We start from the raw sequence: 21,726 nt of genomic DNA on the forward strand, positions 1-21,726 counted from the left end.
AGGCATGTTAGTCAGGCTCTCTGGATTGACAGAACTGAGGCAACGATTGCATATATTAAAGGAGTATTTATTAGACTGGCTCACAGGCTGTGGCATAGTTAGTTCAATAATGCCTGTCTCCCTGTAGAAATGTCAAGAATCTTATAGTTCTTCAGGCTACAAGTCTGGCTGTCTCAGTAGTTCCTCTCTGGTGCTGGGGTCCTGGTAGATCCCTGGAGAGCTGCTGGTCTTCAAGTCCATTGGAACCCTACAGAAGTAGGTTCTAATACCAGTGAAGGAATGTTACAGAAGCAGAGCAGATGAACTTGCCACCAAGCGTGGGGGCAAGTAGGCCAAAAGCAAAATCTACCTGTTTCCATGTCCCTTCACATAGGGTGGTTTTCCCCCACTTCAAATGGCCCAATCAAGAAAATCCCTCACAGCCATGTTCAGCAGTTTGAGTTTTAATTTGTTTCAGATATAGTCAAGTTGACCAGAAAGATCAGCATCACATTCTGTGTCTGAGAGGCAGCAAAGGCAGTTGATTTCCCAGCTATGGGAGCAGGACTGAGCTCTATGGGGCTCTGACATTCAGTTCTGATCAGATCCCAGAAGGGCTCTACTCTGCTGGAGAACTGTTCTTATGTAATGATGACACGGTCGGTCATGAACCAGGATTCTTTTCTCCATTTCTCATTTATTAACTATGTGGACTGGTCTTTGTGCTTTCTTCAAACCACAATGACCTTATCTAGAAAGCTCCAGGTAGGGGAATCAGAGTGGTGGTTGCTTCTTCTTTGCTGTGAAGATGACACAATGTGTGTGAATGCTCAGCTCCGGACTCATGTGGAAGAGAGCTCCACCTACACAGCTATCCTTGCTGACGTAATACTGATCACTATAAGCACCATCTTCCTGGAAGAGAAAAGCAGCCTCAGCCCCTCAGATATTTCCATAGCTTTAGGAATATACTAGGACCCAAATTGACATTGTCACCAAGAGACATAGAAAATAAAGTTTCTGGAAGTAACATTGTAAGAGATGAAAACTGGGAAAAGCCCTGGTGCTCATTGACAGAATCATTAACGCAGAGGCATCCTGTACTATGATCCAATGACTAGGGTCCATCTAGTCTTCAGTGATGACTAAATGGTGATTTGAGGAAACTACTTCATGTCTGAACCTCACAAAAGTCATGTTAGGTGAATGAAGTCAAGCACAAGAGGAACCTGCTGGGTGGTTCCATTACCTAGTAAATGCAATCAATGGGGTTGACTCTCTGGTTCCATCACTGCTGATGGTGTGGCCTCTAGGGGGGAAGGGAACCACTGTAGTCAATAGAGAAGAGAACCAGTCACATTCCGTGTCATGATCTGAGGGCTGGGCAGACGGCTGTGCTGACACCTGGGAAATGCATTGAGTTGTATGTCCCATGTCTCATTATGGAGTAGACAAGGCTGCCATGTAGAGCATCAAAAACTCCTTATTGGGAGTTTTGCTTTCTCTGTCTTTAGTTGCCTTCAGTCAGCTGCAGTCTGAGAGTTTTAAGTCCAAAATTCTACACGCACACACACACACACACACACACACACACACACACACACACACTTGAGAGGAGAGGGGTGAGGAGGCAGAGGCAGAGACAGAGACATGGAGAGACTGACAGAGTACAAGAAAGAGAAACACATAGTGAGGCAGAAACAGAGAAAGAAAAGAGAGGGAGAGGGAGGAAAACAGAAAAGAGAGAAGAGAAGAGAGGAGAAAAGAAGAGAAGAAAAGCAAGAGATGGGGAGAGAGGAAATGAGAAGGAATGAGAAAGAGAGTGAGTTTTATCATTTGTAGAATAAATAAACCTGGTACAGCCAAATACTGGAATATGTTATCATGATTAGGATCAATATAGTGATTTGGATTCTATCCACATAGCTTTTATTACAGAAAAGTTTTGTAATTGCTCTTTTGATTACTCATTATTGTTATCAATTTCTTACTATGCATACTTCATACATTAAACTTTATCATACATATATGTGTGCATAGGAATAAGGATATTATATATTCAGTTCTAGCCAGGGTTTCAGGGATGCACTGGGGGTCTTAGAAACATTGACGAGAAAGCTCAAAAGTTCTAAGCACTTATGACTCACTGGGGCACTTGTGTTAGGTTCCTGGCACTGCCACTAGGCAACTCATAACTGTCACTTCAGCTCCAGGAGATCTAATGCCCCCTTCTGGTCTCCACAGGCACTTACACTTGTATGTCATACATACAGATAGACATACAAATGAAGAAAAATGAGTCTTGGAGGAAACACCCACTGTGACTAAGAATGTACAAGTATAATCCAATCCCATGCTCACCTACAAGGATCCCCAAACCAATAGCAGAAGGGAGACAGGCAAACGGATATAGAACACATGGTGAGAGAGAGAATATTGGAATTATGAGCCTGGTGTAGAGGCACCCCAGAGGGGAGAATGGTTCACTGTCATCAGCCAACACTGGTACTAATGTGTAAAAACCAAGTGGCTCACCCAAGAGCTGCTGACTCTATTTTTCTCACATGGTTAAATCATGACCTCATCTACCCATTTCCCACATTCCCCAGAACCTCTGTCTCCATCTCTACCACATGCCTTTAGCCTGCACCAAGCCAACTGATTTTCTTGACTTTCCTTCATGCCCACCTCCAAACCCCCCCCTCTCTCTCCCTATCTGTGATGGAGATCTCTGGGACTTCAAAGAACTCTCCTGTGATTTCCAACCCAGTTCTGCACTAAAACCAGAGCACATACCTACTGCTAGTACAGTCCATACTGTAGGAGAGTGGATGGCTTCCAGGAAGCACCCCAATTTCCTGGCTCTTCTATTTGTTTCCGAAAGACGTTTTCAGAATGTTCCTCCACTTGCCAGCACCTCTGACCCATTTCCAATTCGCATCTCATAAGTGCCCGTGGGTGTGCTCTTTCCCCGAATCTGTTTGGCACCCCCTGTGCTTCCATGAAGACACATTATATCTTGAATAAGCTTGAATGCCTGAACTTCTCCACCCTTGGCAGAGCCTGCTGGTCCACATGTTTTCAAGTCGCAGCTCGGTTGTTGTCTTGTCAGCACCATCTCTGATGTTTCTGTCTGCTGTGGTTCTGCTCTAAGGCTCAGACGTTGCAAAAACAGGTCACTTCCTTCAAACAAACATGGCCATATCTGACCCTTACTTCTTCATCCACAGCTCTTAGTTATTGAGGAATAGCTCATAGCCTATTCCTCAATCTCCTCAATGCTGAGCCTATGCCTAGAAACTAAAAATTGACCAAGGCTGTACCTTTTTGTGTTTTCCTCTTTGAACTGATCTCCTATAGCCCACGGTAGTCCCTTAGTGTGTTGTGTAGTCAAAGATGACTTTTTCTAATGCCCCTGCCTCTACCTCCAAATGCTAGGGATTATAGGCTCCCATCTCCAAACTTGAGCATCGGTGGAGACCAAATACAGAGCATTGTGTGGTCCTCTCTTCCAAATGAGTTGCCTCCCAAGACCAAGTTTGTGTCTTGATTAGATAAACTCGGTCAGCACAGTCCTCGTTACTCTGAGACAAGTGGCTTGGATCAAGGCAGAGGGCATCTTTATGGAGTAGTAGCACACACTCATACACCCATGTTTAATAGATCAGAGACTTCTCCGATGTTAAGCCATCCAACCGCCTCACCTTTCTTCTACTGTTTGTCTTCCTTCCTTAGTGACCTTCAGTGACTGCAAGGGCAACAAGAAGCTGCACTATGAGGTCTCAAGCCCATACTTCAAGGTGAACAGCGATGGCACCTTAGTGGCCGTCAGAAACATCACTGCGGTGGGCAGGACCCTGTTTGTCCACGCAAGGACTCCTCATGCCGAAGACATGGCAGAACTCGTGATTGTCGGGGGGAAAGACATCCAGGGCTCCTTACAGGTAACTTGACTGCTTGGCATGAGTTGCAAGAGCAATGTTAGTGTCTGTATCATGTGGGAGATGAGGGTTTCTCATGTTGGTCTGGAGTCTTTCTGGGGTTGTTATCATTGCTATGAGAGACAAAAATCCAACCCAAAAAATAAAAGGCATAGGAGAAGGCAGTGGGAATGATGCAGGGGTTCTTCATGTAACTGACATACTTTAGACTTCCTTCTCCATCAAGCGGAGAAGGTACCTAAACAAGGGCATAAGCTCTGATTTGTATCTATCTTCTGATCCCATCTTCTTGTTCATTAGCTCTACTCTGCGGGTATCCCAGTGTAGAGGTTCCCTGACACGTCCACTTCCTTCTCCAGGCTGAAGTTGCCTGACTTTATCTCTCGATTGCGATACCAACCAAAGCCTGAGATTGACTCTCATTGGCTCTAATTATATCACATGACCATCCCTGAACTAGACACGGAAGCACTTGTGACAGTCTGCATGGCACCGTGCCCTTTCCTGGAGATGTCTCCACCTGCCTAATATACTCAAACAATAAGGGCTGTTATCAGAGAAAGGGGGATGGGGATTTGGCATGCTGGGGACACAGTGGCTCTTAGATTTATAGCAAGGTGACCACTGCCCACAGAATGACTTTTTCCCATCAAGTGGCACGTATTCCCTTTCAGATATTTATGTATGCAAGTCGCTGACACTCCCACATATGCATATAAACCTGGTGAGTGTCACCTGTAATGTAAGCATAATTATTGTGTCTGGCACATATAACATTGTGTCTGCTATAATCTGTAAGCAATTCTTCCTTCTCTGGGACTCATTGACTCTGGTGTTTTCACTAGAACTTTTGACTCCCATAAAACAAGGACAGCAATGGTGGTAGTGTCCCCATCTAGGTGTGGAGAGCCTTTTCCCCTGCCTGCTTCCCCGGTTCTCTCTCCTGTCTGAGAAGCCCGTGAGTCTCCCCATCTGGTGACGCACAATCCTGCCTCGTCAGCAGAAGATGGAGAGTGCTGCCCCAGCTGGGTAGCTGAGAGGGTAGAACTGGCAAAGGGAGCTGCTGCCTTCATGCCAACACGGTCTCCAGGATCTTAGGAGAGTGGTACAAGTTCTCTGTCTGCAGACTGGGATGGCTCACGAGTGATCCTGCGTCACGCAGCACTGTATCATCACACTCATGACAGATGGCCGAATACCCTTGGTTGGGGTGGAGTATCTTTCCCAATGCACCACTTGTGGGAGTAACTGTCGATTGATCATGTATAGATGTTTCCAGGAATGGACTCTACTTACCATGTCTGGGCAGAACAAACTGCAGCATTCTCCTTTCTGTTTGTGTGTTTTCAAGTTAAGGGGAAATTAAAACACCACACATGCATGCACACACACATTCATGCACATTCACACACACACACACACACACTCTCTTGAATCACTAATACTTTTACCTGTGATTTGATAATTTCATGCAGTATGCAGGGCATTTCGAGATATTTGCCCCATCATATTTGCCCTGCTACTGTTTTATAAGCCCCATTCCTTCTGAGTTCTTTTCCAACAAGTCCCCCCCTCACTTTTTGCATCTTTCTTTTCACGACTCACTGGGTCCAACCTGGGTTGCTTGCATGAGCGTAGACTTGGGGCTTGGGGTTATTTACTGGATTAGGGGCCACTTCCTAATAACTAAGTCACTAAAAAAGGTGAGTTCCTCTCTCTCTCTCAGAAGTCATCAACCACCAGGAGTTCCTCAGATAGGGATGGCAGAGTGTGAGCCCCTCCCCCATCCATGATGGCATGTTGACAGGCTTAGTCTTACAGGAAGTCACAGCTACAGTGAGTTCTGGAGTTCAAAGGCCGTGTCATATCCAGATGACACCATTTTAAGGCACTCCTCCCTGTCCTCTGGCTTTTTCATTCCCTCTGTCCCTTCTGCGATATTCCCTAAGCCTTGGGGTTGGTTGATACAGATGTCCAGTGACAAGCCTGTATAGGGACAAATGCCCAAAGAAACTTCTCTGACCAAGGCTGTGGGCAACACTAAGCTATGAACACAAACATTTAGAAGGCGTTGGACAGCATGCCTGTTGTTCAACGAACCAATAGTGGCCACTGATCTTTTTAAAGACAGTAGGACACTGGTGACTGTATTCGCCAGTGGAAACTCACCGACATACAAAGGCAAGCCTGTTTCTTACTAGCTGGTGCTGTTTCCACGGCATCTCACTGACGGGTGAGAGAGCAACTTGGTCAACAACACAAACAACAGAGCTGCCGGACTGTGAGACCAAAATAAATAAATAAAAAAGCTTAAGAGAGTGTAAATGGTACAAAGTCCAAGAGAGAAGATGGTTACATAAGGAACTAAATGGTTCTAATGGGCACAGTTTGCCACCATTAAAGCTTCATATTTGTAGTAAGTAAAAATGCCATCCTGTTTGCTCAAAAGGTGGAAGGGGGAATTCTGGGTACTTCTCAGGACAGTAGCCTCCCTTGAAGGATGGAGAGCCTGGGGTCCATGGCCTCAAGCTTTGGCTATGACAGTTGGCTCTCTTGAGGCCTCATGACGTGCTTCCAGCAGCGCACCTCCTCCCAGCCCCTGTTGGTTCCCATTTGCCACTGTCTAAATGCACCATGGACTGAGCTTGCCTGAGGTTGTTCACTTCCTATAAAGAACTGGAGGTGGGGTCTGCTGACTGTTATGGCTTTCAGAGGGCCAGACTCCATCAGAACAGGCTCCAGGAGCCTTGACAATGTTATAAAGCTCAGATGTGTCTGTAACAAAAATATCTCAAAAAGGACAAGAGGAAAGGAAACAAAACAAATAGGAACCTGGAGAGTGAGGGAGCCTCGTACCTGAATGCATAAGGGAGGGGTGAGTATGTGTGTGTGCTTGCCTACATGCAATTGTGTATGTGTGTATGTGTGTGTGTATGTGTGGTGTGTGTGTGTGTGTGTATATGTGTGTGTGTGTGACAGCAAGAGAGGACAGACAGACAGACAGACAGAGGGAGGAGAGAGAACAGAGGAGAGTATGGGCACATATGTATATATGCCCATCCGTTCTTATACAGGCACACACATGCATGCATGCATGGGAATGCGCATGCACAAGTGTACCTGAGCATGTGGAGGTCAGAGATTTACCACCTGCCATCTTATTTTCTTCACGCAGGCTAAACTCTCCTTGGACACAAAGCTTATCAATTCAACCAGTCTAGGTAGCCCAAGAGCTCCAGGAATTCTCCTGCCTCTGAGGTTAGAGTCAGGCCTCAGTGCACCCCTCTCACATGGGTCCTGGGGATCTGATTTGAGATCCTAATACTTACATAGCAGGTGCTTTGCCAACCGTGCCATCTCACCGGCCCTGAGTTGGTATTTGAAAAGGCCTTACTGTGTGGTCAGGCAGGGTGAGGCTATTGGAGACTATAAGAGACTATCGATAAGTAGGAACATTCTTTGCTCTCCTGTCACTGTGATTGATCAATGTAAGGGGCATTAACTTAGGGTCACTGTTTCAGAAATTTCACTGCTGATACTTGGCCCTGCTGATTTGGGGGCCATGATGAGGGGACTGCATGGACCCTGTGGGAGCATACAGAATACAGGATAGAACTGGGGTCAAGGCAGAGCTTTCAAAGCCATGACCCTTGTGACCCACTTCCTCCAAGTAGGCCATGCTTCCTAACAACTCCAGAACATTCTGAAATAGGACCACCAGCTGGTGACCACATATTCCACATATGGGCCTGGGAGGAATATTTCATCTCCACAGCACAACTGTGCAAGCCTTAACCTGTTGTCCTATCAGAAGGGAAAGCGAAGGTACATAGGGATGGTTTCAGGACTAGAGGGACAGAGATGTAGAAGCGAGGGACACTGTGTGCCTTCGGAGAAGGGAGAGGTCAAGAATCCCATGCTGTTTGTGTGCGGGTGTGTGTGTGTGTGTGAGAGGGAGGGGGGGGAGAGAAGAGAGAGAGAGAGGGAGAGAGAGAGAGAGAGAGAGAGAGAGAGAGAGAGAGATACACTCCTTGGTTTGTATGGGGCAGCAAGTGTGGGGCACTCAGGGCTATCTCCATCTCACAGATAAGGATCTGTGAAGACTGACTAGTCCAAGGTCGCTCAATATCATTGGTGAGATCTGAGCAGTCACTCCGGCTGCCTCTGGCCTCCTTAAGGTGCTGCCCTTTCCTGACCTGAGCTGTCCCTTGAAGGCCGGTCCCTTTGGAGAGTGAGGAATGTGCTGTGAGGTCATACCTCCTGAGGGGAATGACTAATCGCCGACAGGATGCATCTCTCCTTAGCTCTTTGACCTTGGGTAAATTGCTGTTCCTCCCAAGCCTCCATTTAGTTTGAGTTTATCATCCATAAAGAAGAGATGGTAATGGACCTCCCAGGGTCTTCACGAGGATCAAATGAGACAATATATGCAGTAGTAACTGGTAGCATTTAGCTGGGGCTACAGTAATGGCCGGCGCTGATGCTTATGTAATGCACTGGGAGCTCAGCCCTCCCCTGCCTTATTCACTCCTTGTGTCCCAGGACCTGCAAGAGTGGAGAGTGCCATCATCTCCACCTCATGGGTGAGGAGTGTGAGAGACAATGATGGTGTCCCTGGTCCAAATGCACAGCATGTAGGTCGTAGGGCTGAGGCTCAGCTCCAACTCCTGTGTTCTGAGCAGGGGTGGGGACTCAACATCCTCCCAGTCTGGAACCAAGCAAAGGTCACATTCCACAGAGACTACAGTACCAGTGGCAAGTGGGAAGACTGATCTAGGGTGGAATGTCACAGGCTCCTCCTGTTCAGGACTATTCCGACTCTCGCTGTCCTGTGGCTGAGACTGGAAGGGTATTTTGCAACGCTGTACTCATCCTTAGCATGACCCCCACTGCACCTTGCTTCCATCCCTACCCAGGAGTTTGAGACTGGTCTTGTCACTCAACTAGAAGCACTGCAGCCACAACTGGCAGAGGCAAGTTCATCCCCTCGGGATTAGGTGGCCCAATCCATACGCCCGGTAGGAGTGAGAAGACATCTGAGACTGTTCTGCATTTGGAGATGGAGTTTAAAAAAGAGGGGTCATTGAGTTAAAAAAAAAATCACAGGAAAAGTGGGCAAGCAAAGAGGGTTTTAGGCTTGTGTAAAAGGCAATTGTGACCTTTGTAGATTCTTGGCCGACAGGAACAGACAGGATGAAAACCTTTGGAAATCTTGAATCAAGTAGACATGAGAGCAAATGGTTAAAGTGTCGGCCATTACTCTTTTCAAGAATCTACTTCACGGAACCCTTTAAAGGGTGCGAACCTCCACATATGTTTTAATGGATATTTTTTTCTCATCTTTACACTCTCCCGGTGAGGTTGGTCATGTTATTCCCCTACCATATGCACACACGAGAGAGAACTCAGCCAAGAGCCCTAATTTGAAATTGACAGAAAAGAAGATTGAAACGCAGGCTCTTCTGTTCCAACACACATCTCTTGACGCTCTGTTTGCAGGAGGACTGCTCTGGGCAGGTGCCGCCATTTCCCGTGGGTCAAGAGACTTGCAGTATATGGATGGCTTAGAGCTGCATAGAAGTAACTGGGGAAACTAGATGTACAAAGTGTGGCTTGAAGGAAGAATGGGCCAAAATGTGCATCTGGCTGGTTCTGTTTTCTGCTCTGCAAGACTTAGATGAATGGGACTGGGTAGGACTGAAGTAGATAGGCAGGAAGTTAGGTAAGGCCTGTGCATATTGAACTAGAGTCTCTTGAGACATCTTGATAGGCATTTCCAGGTGTTGGTGACTAGTGTGGGACAATTCAAGATGGCCGGACTTTTGCTTTAGAGTAGAAATGAGGAGGCTCACATCTCTACCCTTCTGCTTACTGATTGTTTGACTCTGGACTTACCAGAGTGACTCACCGCTCTGAACCCTGACATCTCCATCAATGAAACAGGGATAGGAATAGAATCCATGCTCTGTGTCTTTCCACTGGGCAGAGCAGATGACCTCAAGCAGTAGAGGGGTCAACAGGGTTTCTTTGGTGTCCTCAGAAGACATTGCCTCAGGCTGACTTTATTGACTGAGGCTGTAAGACTGAGTCAGAGAAAGTGGTTCAAAGAAGGCAGAGGGAAGGCATCTTGGGGTGTTAGGGATGACACCTAGTGAAACCCAAACTGGAGAGACCATAGTTGCTAAGTTTATATTTCCATATTTTGAGCAGGATATACATGAAATTGTCAAAGAGAAAATTTTAATCAATATTTAAAATATGTAAAGATCTCTGTAGGACAAATGACAGCAGAATCACAGTTCAGCTGTGAGGAATGTAGCTTAATGGGAAGCCTGTTTTCTCTCTCTTCTCCACGCTGTATGACGTCATGTACAATGGAAACCCCTCCATCCTGACTTTGGCGTGTTCGTGGCTTAATTATAAAGCAATTTCTGACTCTTCGGTGGGCTTCCCTCTAAAGCTAATACTCAGCTGTGCTCTGTAAGTTCACCTTAGGTCTGAGTTGAGCAAGACAGTTTAAATCTCCAGTCTTTTGACCGGCTTTGAGTTACTGTTATGTGAGTGGAGACGTTAGCCACCCATGCACAAACCAGTTCACCGACCTGTAGAAGGCCTGAATCACCAAAGCGAGCCTGAACCAAACTGTATCTTCCTGTCACTAACCTGGCTATCTTGCACTGCCTGGTCAGGAGGCTCTGGAGAGGAACTGAGGGAGTGGGTGGGGCTGAGGGGGGTGGGTCAATAAGCCACACCCACATTCATTAGTGCTTGATTGGGCACCTGGTCATTCATGCTTGTGTGTTTACCTGTGTGCAGAGCTTCTGAGAATTAGCTGGGAGAGAAATCTCTGTGCTGTACCCCTCATGGAGATCCATCCTTCCCCAGGCTGCCCATCAGCACCTATGTTATTCGTTTTATTTTGTTATTTATTTATCTATTATTTATTTATTATTCACTTTACTTCTGCAGTCTTATGACTATGGAGGATAGAGAACCAGATGGGGTCTGATCAGAACTTAACACCAAGGGACCCGCAGGGATTAATTTTGACTTAAGGTTGGAGAATTGAGCTGAGTATGCCTAGGTCATGCAGGAGCCTCGGTTCTGAGGAATATAAACACCCTGGTCCAGTGGCTAGGTCCAGGAGTGGCCCTACTACCCATCCAACTCCTCGCCTCCAAGGGGCTTTGCCTGATATGCTATCATCTCCTCCCAGAGTCTCCCCCTCGTCTGTTCTGAGGAAGGACTCCACACACACACATCAACAGCCTCCCTCCTAACAGAGCCTCTTCTCTCTGGCTCTCCTAGCTATTCCTGATGCTTTTCCTTGTTTCCAAGTTTAATGCCTTGCTCTGCTCTGCAGTTGTAAGCTTCATGGGGGACTGCAAGAACACAGCTTCTTTCTTCCTTTCACCCTCTGCCCCTCCCTCTCTCACTCTTCTCCTGTCTCCCTTACCCCCTCCCCCCCTGATTTTCTTCCTGCTGTACAGCATTGCCCTTCCCTTAGCACCTAGGAAGTGCAGGCCTTTATATGCATGTTTTAAGTAAATGAATAGAATGATACACCTCACTCCTATTATTCCTTCATTGAAACTTGCCACCCCTGATAGGAATCCACTGTGTCTGTAGGTGGACCACATCTCCCTACTCCTTCACAGTCCCCCCCCTGTCTCTGTCTCTCTCTGTCTCTCTCTGTCTCTCTCTGTCTCTCTCTGTCTCTCTCTGTCTCTCTCTGTCTCTCTCTCTCTCTCTCTCTCTCTCTCTCTCTCTCTCTCTCTCTCTCTCTCTCTGCTTCTAACTCTGTCACTTCCAATGTCATCTCAGCAGCTCATTAGCCAGCACTGGCTAGTCTGGCTAACCCATGAATGCTTCAGGCCCTCCTTAGATGGTCCTTCTTTGGAAACACCTCTCTATCATTCCCTCTACATGGTTGGATCTTTCCCTCCACGCTTCTCTTTCAGGCTGCTCAGTTCTGAGCCTCTGAGCTCAAGGATTGGCACCCAGGTAGGGCACTAAAACAAAACAAAACAAAACAAAACTGGCAGGAATCCCAGCACAGACCATGTCCCCTGCTCTGGTTTCTCCGGCTGTAAAATGGGTTCATCAGAGCACCGCATGCTGCGGGTGTCATGGCAACAGAATGAATGAGCTATCTGCAAAACACTTAGAATGATGACTGAAATGTTTAAGTGGCATGGCAATGACAATTATTCCTCATGACTGGGCTGTCAAAGCCAGATCCATAATATATGCTTAGTGAATGAGGGAGGCAAGTTGGGAACACTAATCCTTGGGCTTGCCCAACATCACCAAGTGCTCTCATTCCTAACGTCACAGACAATTCGGTATTCCAGAAGGCTGTAAGCAGCAATCCCTATGGCGAGGTGCCTTGTTTATATAAGTCAACGGCCAGACTTCTGGAAAAAGGATGCTTTATATCTCTGGGTCTACTTAATAAACACCAAAGACTTGGCAGTGTTTAGAAGTTAATTAGGGGTGATGTATACTTCTTTCCTGGAAGTCAATGCACATAAAACCTGGCCCCCACCAAAAGGGAACCTGAACTTTAAATCAAGTCCCTCAAATTAAATGTAAATACTATTCATAACTGTTGCCTCGTTTTTCGTCATCTTAAGACCCCCTTGACAATGAAATGTAAATGGTTGCACGAACCGCAGAGGTTGCGTTCAGGGCTTGTATATCTTTGTGTTCATCATCACAGCGAACGTGTAATTGATATGACATGGTTCTGGCTCCTGATCCGGCTCCGAGGATGGATGCAAACTGCTTCAAAGCAGCTAAAGAAAAACAAACAAGCAAACAAACAAACAAACAAAAATCCAAGCAGTCACGGAAAGAGTCACTTGCAAAAAAGTCATGTTTGTTTGTTTGTTTGTTTGTTTTTAAATAATATAACACGCACTGCCAACCTCCTGGAAGCCTGCGTTTCTATCTACGGCTTACCAGAGCCTTCGAGTTCCATTGCATAAGTAATTTGAGGATATCCTGAGTAACAGACCCCAAAGCCTTGGCTCAAGGGCTTCTGTCACTGCTCATATACACTCTGGGGAAGGATAGCCAGGTCGCACACTATTTAGGAGACCCTAGACTTGCCTCAGGTGTGCCTCCAATCATATGGTAATGAGTCATCACCTAGATTTCTGGTGTCAGTTTTCCCATCTATACAATGGGGGCATTACCTCCAAGCATGGAAGCCATGATAAGATACATGACATTTAAGAAGGCTTCGTGTCAATGTAGGTACCTGATAGATGAGGGGTGATGGGAAAGACGGAAAAGAAGACTCAGAGCCAAAGGTTAGAAATTAGGAGGGTTGTCCAGTGAATACCGTGGCAGCTCTGGGTTTAATTCTCATAGGTCGTACATACTTCACAGTATCATGGGAAACAAAGTCGCAAGCTAGCGGAGACAATGGCAGATGAACATTGGATATTGGTACCCATCTGGAGGGCCTCCCTGTTCCTTCCTCCAAGATTAACAAAACATTCAGCCCCTTGCCTTGAGCTTAAGCCATGAGCTTCAAGTGTACCCCTCTTATCCTTCCATGAGTCAGCAGGCCAGGAAGTCCACCAGTAGACCCTGGCCTGCCTTGATTCTGCCTGACAGGCAGGCTTTCACAGAAGCAGGCAAAATGGCTCCTACCATCTCTTGGTCTCCCAAGTACCCAGTCAATAGTCATTTATTTAACCTCTCCCTTGTAGGCTTATATTTTTCAAAACCTGCTTTAGTAAGTCTACTTAAAAGCCAGGTAGTGGGAAAGAAGGGTTAATAGGGCAACGGATGGAGGATGTTTAGAAACGGTTCCTTGGGACAAATCAAATCTGCGTTGTCAGGGTATCAGCCCTTCAGTTCACATGCAGGAGCACCGGTAGCTCGATCCACTTGTGAACACCGTTTACGAATCAGCAACAGCAGCTCAATCCTCAAGAAACCTCGAGAGGCTCTGCCGATTGGCCCGAGTCTGCGGAAGTGGCAAGAAGCCACCTGAACACCACCAGAAGTTTTTCGCTACATTTTTCTCTACGAAGTCAGGACAAACGATGATCAGAAATAGTGGCAAGGCAAACCAACACCACTGGGCTTCGTCCGTTGTCTGTTGGGTTCTATTCATACCCTTTCCAGACATCACGTGTTCTCTCAAGCGTCCACTCTACCAAAGCATCACATGTTGTTTTTCCAGGAAGCTTCCAGAAAACCACCACGTGTCTGTTCTCACCACCCTCTATGAGTCTGCTTCAGCAACAAACCATCCTCTCTCTTTTTTTTTTTTTTTTTTTTTTTTTGGTTCTATTTTTCGGAGCTGGGGACCGAACCCAGGGCCTTGCGCTTCCTAGGCAAGCGCTCTACCACTGAGCTAAATCCCCAACCCACCATCCTCTCATAAGACAGTTTCCAGAAAAACATCACATGATACAACTGAGTCTCCAAAGAAACCAAAAATTTCTACTTCGCTCCCTAGGTTTCCTAGTCACATATTCTAGGAAAAAAAAATACTCTGCACAGTTGTTTCTTGGGTAAACTTTAACCTGTTTCAACCTTGAGCCACTCATATGCATCCTGTCTCTTTGGGACACTTCCACCAGCTCGTAACTAAGGCACCTGTATGCAGGTGATTTGACTTGATTTCTGCAAAACATTCAGTCTGTGTCTGCTGGTCTCCTGTTTTCTGGATAAAGCACCAAGACCAAGGCAACTTAGGGAAGAGAGAATTTATTTTGGCTTACAATTACGGGGACATGGGCTGGGGTAGGGGTGGACGTGGGGGTGGGGGATGCATGGCAGTAAACAGCAGGCCTCGCAGTGGGGAGCAGGAAGCCATGAGTCCACATGGAAAGGCAGGCCCAAAGCAGGTTTTTAGTTTCAAAGTTCGCTCCCAGTTCATACTTCCTCCAGCCAGGCTGCACCACCTGAACCTCCCAGAACAGCGCCACCTACTGGGAATCAGGTGATCAGGTGTTCAAATGCCCCAGACTGTAGGAGAGACCTCACGAAAACCACCACAGAGATGCTATCACAAGGAAAGTAGTTGGTTACGTGAAATGATTAGCTTAGCCCAAGACCTCTTCACACTGGTCGGGGACGACACAGATTCTGTAGAGATAGTCAATTAGGTCACGTTCTCTTGCATAAAATATGTTTATAAATATACCCATGGAGGACCAGGGTATGCATTTACTGTGACCGGAAAGAAACGATGAGTTAAAGATGTAGAAGCTTAATGGGTACCGATTTAACAAGCTGTAATTCAAACACCTGCGAATTACCACCCTCCATGGCAAGAGCCTCGGAAGTCACTATTAAGGAAAATTAGTATCCATTTAACTGTCACCCAAATTGGGGGAAATATACAGCTCAAAAATGGTCACACAGAGCCAGGAATTGGGCCTTGAACGGTGTATTGGGCTGTTCTGTTTTGACACATGCCTAAATTGTTGTGTTTATAGCTCTTAGCTGCAGGATAGCATTCAAATACAGATAAAAAGACATCTTCGATTCATTAATTTAAGTAGATAACAGATTGCTTTGTGGATCAGAATCTACAAAAACTATATTCTGAAGATTAATTTTAATTGGAACGCTTGGGGAAAAATAACGGAATGTGGAGATAACCACATCCAGCCTCTTTTCAGCCTGGGAAAACCGCGCATGGTTCAGCCCGGAACCTCAAAGTCACACTTGTCCTTTCAAGTTCTCGTAGCATCCCGCCGAACAGAACCAGGCGAAGTCAATTCCAATATGATATTTTTATTGAATTCTCTTGTGTGTTCCACATTGCACCTCTAATATGTTGTCGTTTCCATAGTCGATCAATGCTAAGAGCGTCAACGATGCTTTTTTTAAAAAAATGTTCTTCTTTTCGTGCCAAGTCTTCAAATGTTTAAAGTCCTAGTTAGCCTTCTGCTGATGGAAAAACCATGACCAGAAGCAGCATAGAGGAGACAGGGGCCTATTTGGCTTTTACTTCCAGAGAGGATGGAGCCTATCATGGTTGAGAAGGCACGGCAGCTGGGGCTGAGGCCAGTGGAGCAGTCAGGATTGGGATATTCACACCAGAGAAAGCAGGTGAACAGAGAACAGGAAGTAGAGCCCAGTATAAAGCCACCCCCTCGTGATATACTTCCTCCAGTGAGGCTCCACTTCCTACAGGTTCCAACACCTCCCCACACAGCACCACCAACTGGAGAGACCAAGTGTCCAAACACATGAGCCTCATGGGAATAATCTCATTCGAACCCACAAGGACACAACATCACTGTGAGCGTACAGTTTTCGAGTGCTCCCTAGTCATTGGTGGCAAGATGGCACAGACGAAGACATAGTTGTCCTTGGAGTCAGTAAGAGCTACTGTGTATTTTGACAGACAGATGAAAGGACCAATCACTGAGTGTTCACCCCCACAGGGTGTGTGCTCACAGGTCATTTCTCCAGTCTCCCCAGATGCACTGTGCCTAGAGGGTCTCAAGTGTCTGCCTCTGGTGGTGAGGGGCGGAGCCAGGGCATGAGCTGAGCCTTCTGCTTTGAGCAGAAGCGTGGCTGTTCCTCTGGTGATGTCACCGGCAGTGTCTCCAGGGCTCTTGGCTAACCAGTGAACACAAGAGGAGGTGGCTGGAAAACGAGAACTTGTTGATGAATGAATATGGATCCAGAATTGTTCAGAGCCCCTAACGAACATTTTAGGTCAGTGGACAAGTCTTGTGCTGTCAGGACACTTTTGAAAATTCTTTCCCCATGAACAGAATCTCGGGGAGAAAGAACATCATTGGAACAGCCTAAGGCTATAAATGCTTGTGAGCCAGAAGCCATATTCATCTTCAAAGTTAAGTCTGGGCAAAATGACTCATGTTTATCAATTGCATCTGATGTTATAAATTATAATTTCCCACTTTGTTTTCACGTGCAGTTGTCTGATTCAATCCTCACAAGAATGTCCTGGGGCAGCAAGGGCTTCCCCCCACCCCTATTGACATCAGGGATCCAAGACCCAAAAGCCTAAAGTCTTGAGTCATGGAGCCGGTCACTGCCACACCTCACATTCAAACCCACAGCGATGTTCAAATTCATTGTTCCAACCATTGTTAGATTCCACAACAGCCACATAGGGCTTTGAAGTGAACAGAATATGAGATTTCGAGAGTTGAGGCTTCCCTGGCCGTCTGATAGAATAGGATAAACAGATAAAAGGCCTGTTTCCTAGGCTCTCCCGAGCAGTTCCACTCCGCCACCTTTTACAGTTATCATAAATCAATCACTGGAGTCATCTGAACTGGAGCCCCCGGAAACAATGACCTCCCTTTCAGATCAAGTCTTCCCTCCAACTCCTCGGGAAGTTCTGTGGAGGGGCCTGCCCACTGTGGGCTGGGTCTGCAGTCAGCTCCTAGCTGCCCGCTCCTCTCAGAAATGGCAGGGAGAAAGTTCAAAGTAGAGAGAGTAAAACCACTCCAAAAGAAGGATGCTCTTGAGATGTCCTCAGACAGGGGCCTGAGCCCTGAGCCACTGTGGCGGTATGCTGCTTTCTCGCTTTGTTTCCAAAGGTTCTACTCATAAGGGAGGTTTTCTTCATGTATAATGGCAGCTTGGGGATAAACACCTTGAAGCTGAGGGGCAGGACACAAAGGCTCGGATGTGAGGTCCTAGTCTCTGAACAGACCACGGACTGCCACCATTTGACTAAAATTAGGGGAAAGGGATCGATTGCACATCACTTGTATCTTTCTCAAGGCAGCATATGTAACAATCAAATCTCGTGGTCTAGCTCACCAGATCTCCAGCCTAGCTGTAAGCCCGTGCCCTGATAGGATTTGGACAGATGCCAGTATTAGAACTCCTCCCTGGCTACCCTGTGGGTGCTATGTGACAATGGAGCCAAGTCTAGACTCAAGATACTGCACAAACAGGAAGTCCTTATATCCTACCATGGGTTTCATCCTATTAAAGCTGACATCTTTCGGGTTCCTCTTGTGAAGTTGTACCTCTTTCCCCCTTGCCTGGAATCTTCAGGGTGCTACACTAAAACAACGGTAAGAATCTGGGGAGATAGCTCAGTTGATAAAGTGTAAGCCATGAATGCATCAGGACCTGGGTTCAATCCCCCATGTAAAAAGCTGTTAGGCATAGCATGTGACTGTAACATCAGCCCTCGGGAGGCAGAGACAGATCTCTGGACCTCACTAGCAGATGGTCCAGCTGAACTGTGAGCTGTAGGCTCAGTGCGTGGTCCTACCTCAACCTTCTGAGGAGTGATAGAGAAAGGCACCTAACTGTGCCCTCTGTTCTCCAGCAAGCATGGTACGCACAGAGCAGGAATTCCCATGCCCCCCCCCTACAGGGTCCTTAACAGGGACGGACACTATTACGTGTGGAATTATGTTTTCAAAACAAGACCAGAAGCAGCAAACGGAATGGCAAATTTTGTGTGCATGATCATTGAAGGGTACAACAGCTGCTGCTTTTTAAAGAAGAAAACAAATTTTGCAAACTGTCCCTCCCTGCCACCCTCTGCCAGGCAGAGAAATATCAATTCTCAAAAAAAAAAATCACTTTCAAAATTTTATTCAGTAGCAGAACTTAACCTACACACGTAGGCAGAAAAAAAAAATCACAGAAACAGAGATGTAACCCTTAAAGCCCTTGGCAATTTCTGGTCCCTTAAAACCAGAAGGCACAGCCAGTGGCAGGAACAGGGGCTTCATGGGGGAGGTTACAGGGCTTCCAAGGCTGCTCACTGCCATAGAGACTCACAAGGCTTGACACTGCTTTGGGAAAGCACCCTCTTTGATCACTGGCTGCTCTGACCACCTCCCACTCCCTCAAGTGGCCCCAGCCATTGCCCCAGCCATTGCCCCAGCCATTGCCCCAGCTCTTACAGTTCAGAGGGAAGGGGCAGTAACTCCCCCCCCCATAGCTCTTATTCTCCTTGTCAATCACAAAAGTTATGGCCTGTGATCTAAGGATGGGGCGCTGTGCTATGCCCAGGAATGCAGTTCCTCCTGGCTCCCAACTTTTCATGGAAATCAGCTACCACCTTCAACTCTCACACTCTCTTTCTCTCTCTCTCTCTCTCTCTCTCTCTCTCTCTCTCTCTCTCTCTCTCTCTCTCTCTCTCTCTCTCTCTCTCTCTCTGGCAACAAATCCTTTGACAAAAAAAGTGTTCACTGCCAACCAAACCCTTCATCATGTCAAGCAAATTGGGTTCTGCTGACAACCTTTTATGGCTTCTTTCCTTTGAAGATAGAAAGCTATAAACAAAGGCAGTTCTCTGAGAGACCCTGGCTGTGACTGAAAACCTAAACAAGCTTTCTTTGGAGGGTCACCCTCTGTTCCCTGGCCATTGCCCTCATTCTGAATGACTGTGTAGACTAGCTTTAGTTGTTCCTCCTCCTCTTCCTCCTCCTGCTCCTCCTCCTCCTCTCCCTCCCCCTCCCCTTCCTTCTCCTCCTCTTCCTGCTCCTCCTCCTGCTCTTCCTCCTCCTCCTCCTCTCCCTCCCCTTCTTCCTCTTCCTCTTGCTCCTCCTCCTTTTCCTCTTCTCCCTCCTCTTCTTCCTTTCCCCCTTCCCCCCTTCCCCCTCTTCCTCCTCTTCCCTTTCTTCCTCCTCTTTCCCCCTTCCCCTCCCCCTCTCCCCCCTCCTTCTGCTTCCCCTTCTCCTTCTTCAAAACCTTAAGAGACAAAGCCAGGGAACCGTACTTTTTGTCTCTCTGTACTGTCCATTCTTCTAAACCCTGGTAAACTTGAGAGCTGACAGCCTTTCAGCCCACATCCCTTATTCAATTTGGCCCTTGTTGGCAAAGCCAAGCCCCCAAAGAGCATGGCCTCCTCACCTGTGATTTCCTGTATCTCTCTAGAGGCGGAGGGGGGGGGCAAACAAACAAAAGACAGTCCAGAAACTAAGTTTTAAAAGAAGAAACTTGGGCTGGAGAAATGGCTCCGTGGTTAAGAGCACTGACTGCTCTTCCAGAGGACCTGAGTTCAAATCCCAACAACCGCATAGTGGCTCCCAACCATCTGTAATGGGATCCGATGCCCTCTTCTGGTGTGTCTGAAGAGAGCAACAGTGTATTCATATATACATAAAATAAATAAATCTTTTAAAGGAGTAGGAGGAAGAGGACAAGGAGGAGAAACAACTCAAGGCAGACATAGCTTGCATGCTGTGGATTACTTGCCTGTTGTGAATAAAATCCTGGGTTCAAGCTGCAGCACAGCTTAACTGGGAGTGACACAGGCCTGTAGTCCCAGAGCTTGGCAAGTACAGGCTGGACAATCAAAAGTTCCAGGTCATATAGCATTCAATCTAGGCCACATGAAACCCTTGTAAAAGAAAGGGAAGGGAAAGAAAGAGAAAAGAAGGGAAGGAAAAGAAAGAAAAGAAGGGAAGGAAAAGAAAGAGAAAAGGAGGGAAGGAAAGAGAAGGAGGGAGGGAGGGAGGTAAAGATGGGAATAAAGGGAGGAAGAGAAAGAAAGGCAAAAAAGAACTTTTATATTTTCCTAAATTCTATGTGTCACAGTTTTGGTATGGGCTTTTTCAGACGGTACAACAGATAATGAAACTATGTGTTTTGGAGGGTGGGGACGCAAGTGACTCATTCACGGACAGAAATATAGCACTTGACACCATGTGCCAAGTTATTTATTCAGGGCAATGAATAAACTGTCAGTGGAATGAATGTCGATGGTAATCGCGAGGACCCAAGTCAAGCCTCTTGAGCACACTCTGCAGTCTGTGGTCTTGGACAAAGCCAGCTGGCCTTCACCACGGCTCTGCAAAACAGATGCTGCCGTCTTTACTGTATAGATAGATGCGACAAAGGCCAAGGTCACAGAGCTAGAGTCCTCTGGAGCCTAGCTTTCTACTCACAAGCTTTTGTGAAAGCACTCACAGGCAGTTTATCCTATCCATCCAAAGGGATGGATAGGAACTGAATGTTACTCTGGTAAAGGAGACACAAGTTAGGTGAGCGGCCGCACCCAGAAGTTTCCCACAGCAAGCTCATCAATCTTGACCATGGATTCTACATGCAGTCCATGGGCCTCACTGATAGAGGTGGGGATCTGAGGACATGTGTCTTTGGATTTCACAGCTCTGGGCTTCATGTATGATGGGCTTGGGATTCAAAAATGAACCTCGAACATTTCCATGGATAGGCTGGAGTTGATAAGGAATCAATAAACACAAATACAAACTCTCCCTCAGGGCAGAACCTCTGACAAGCAGGATGCATGCTGTGATTAGGGCCCCATACCAACTTCCCCTCTGTGGGTGGTGTCCGCACTTACTGCTTCTCCTAATATTCATCCTGAATTTGTGGCTGATCTCCTGAAGCACCACCTTAAGACTCTTCCTTTTGACCTAAGCAGTCAATTCCAGATCAGCCTCCCAGAGTTTTCTATGACTAGCTTTAGCCAAGTTCAGAGCTGTAAGTACTTGAGCGCACACAACCCTCTCCTGTCACTGAACACCTCTCCCATTCTCCCCCCTGAGGAAGCCTAACTCCTCCTCCTCTTCCTCCTCTTCCTCCTCTTTTTCCTCCTCCTCCTCCTCCTCCTTCTCTTCTTCCTCCTCCTCCTCCTCCTCCTCCTCCTCCTCTATCATTATGCTTCACTTGTTCCTCAGAACCTTGACCACCTCTGTCTTCCTTTTGCTATGATTTAGTTGTTCCCTCCTGGGTTCCCCACCCCTGCCTTCATGCTCAGACAACCCCACGCTAAAATAAATCCTCACAGGGACATTTCTTGTTGCTGTTGCCCTTCCCTTCACCAGTCAGGGGACACTCTTCCTCCATACCCACT

General features: G+C 46.9%; 1 protein-coding gene across 2 annotated transcripts in view; it reads left to right on the forward strand.

Annotated features, from left to right (window-relative positions):
- Positions 1-21,726, forward strand: part of Cdh13 (cadherin 13) — a 1,039,744-nt gene that overhangs the window by 391,761 nt on the left and 626,257 nt on the right. For both annotated transcript variants that reach the window (XR_015643278.1, NM_138889.2), the window contains 1 exon segment: positions 3,715-3,923. Coding sequence is in view for 1 of the 2 variants with exons in the window: in NM_138889.2 (NP_620244.1) it covers positions 3,715-3,923 (209 nt within the window). In the remaining variant the exon portion in view is untranslated.

The sequence above is a fragment of the Rattus norvegicus genome, chromosome 19, assembly GCF_021556685.1.
Source record: "Rattus norvegicus strain SHRSP/BbbUtx chromosome 19, alternate assembly SHRSP_T2T, whole genome shotgun sequence".
In the NCBI taxonomy this organism is placed as follows: domain Eukaryota; kingdom Metazoa; phylum Chordata; class Mammalia; order Rodentia; family Muridae; genus Rattus; species Rattus norvegicus.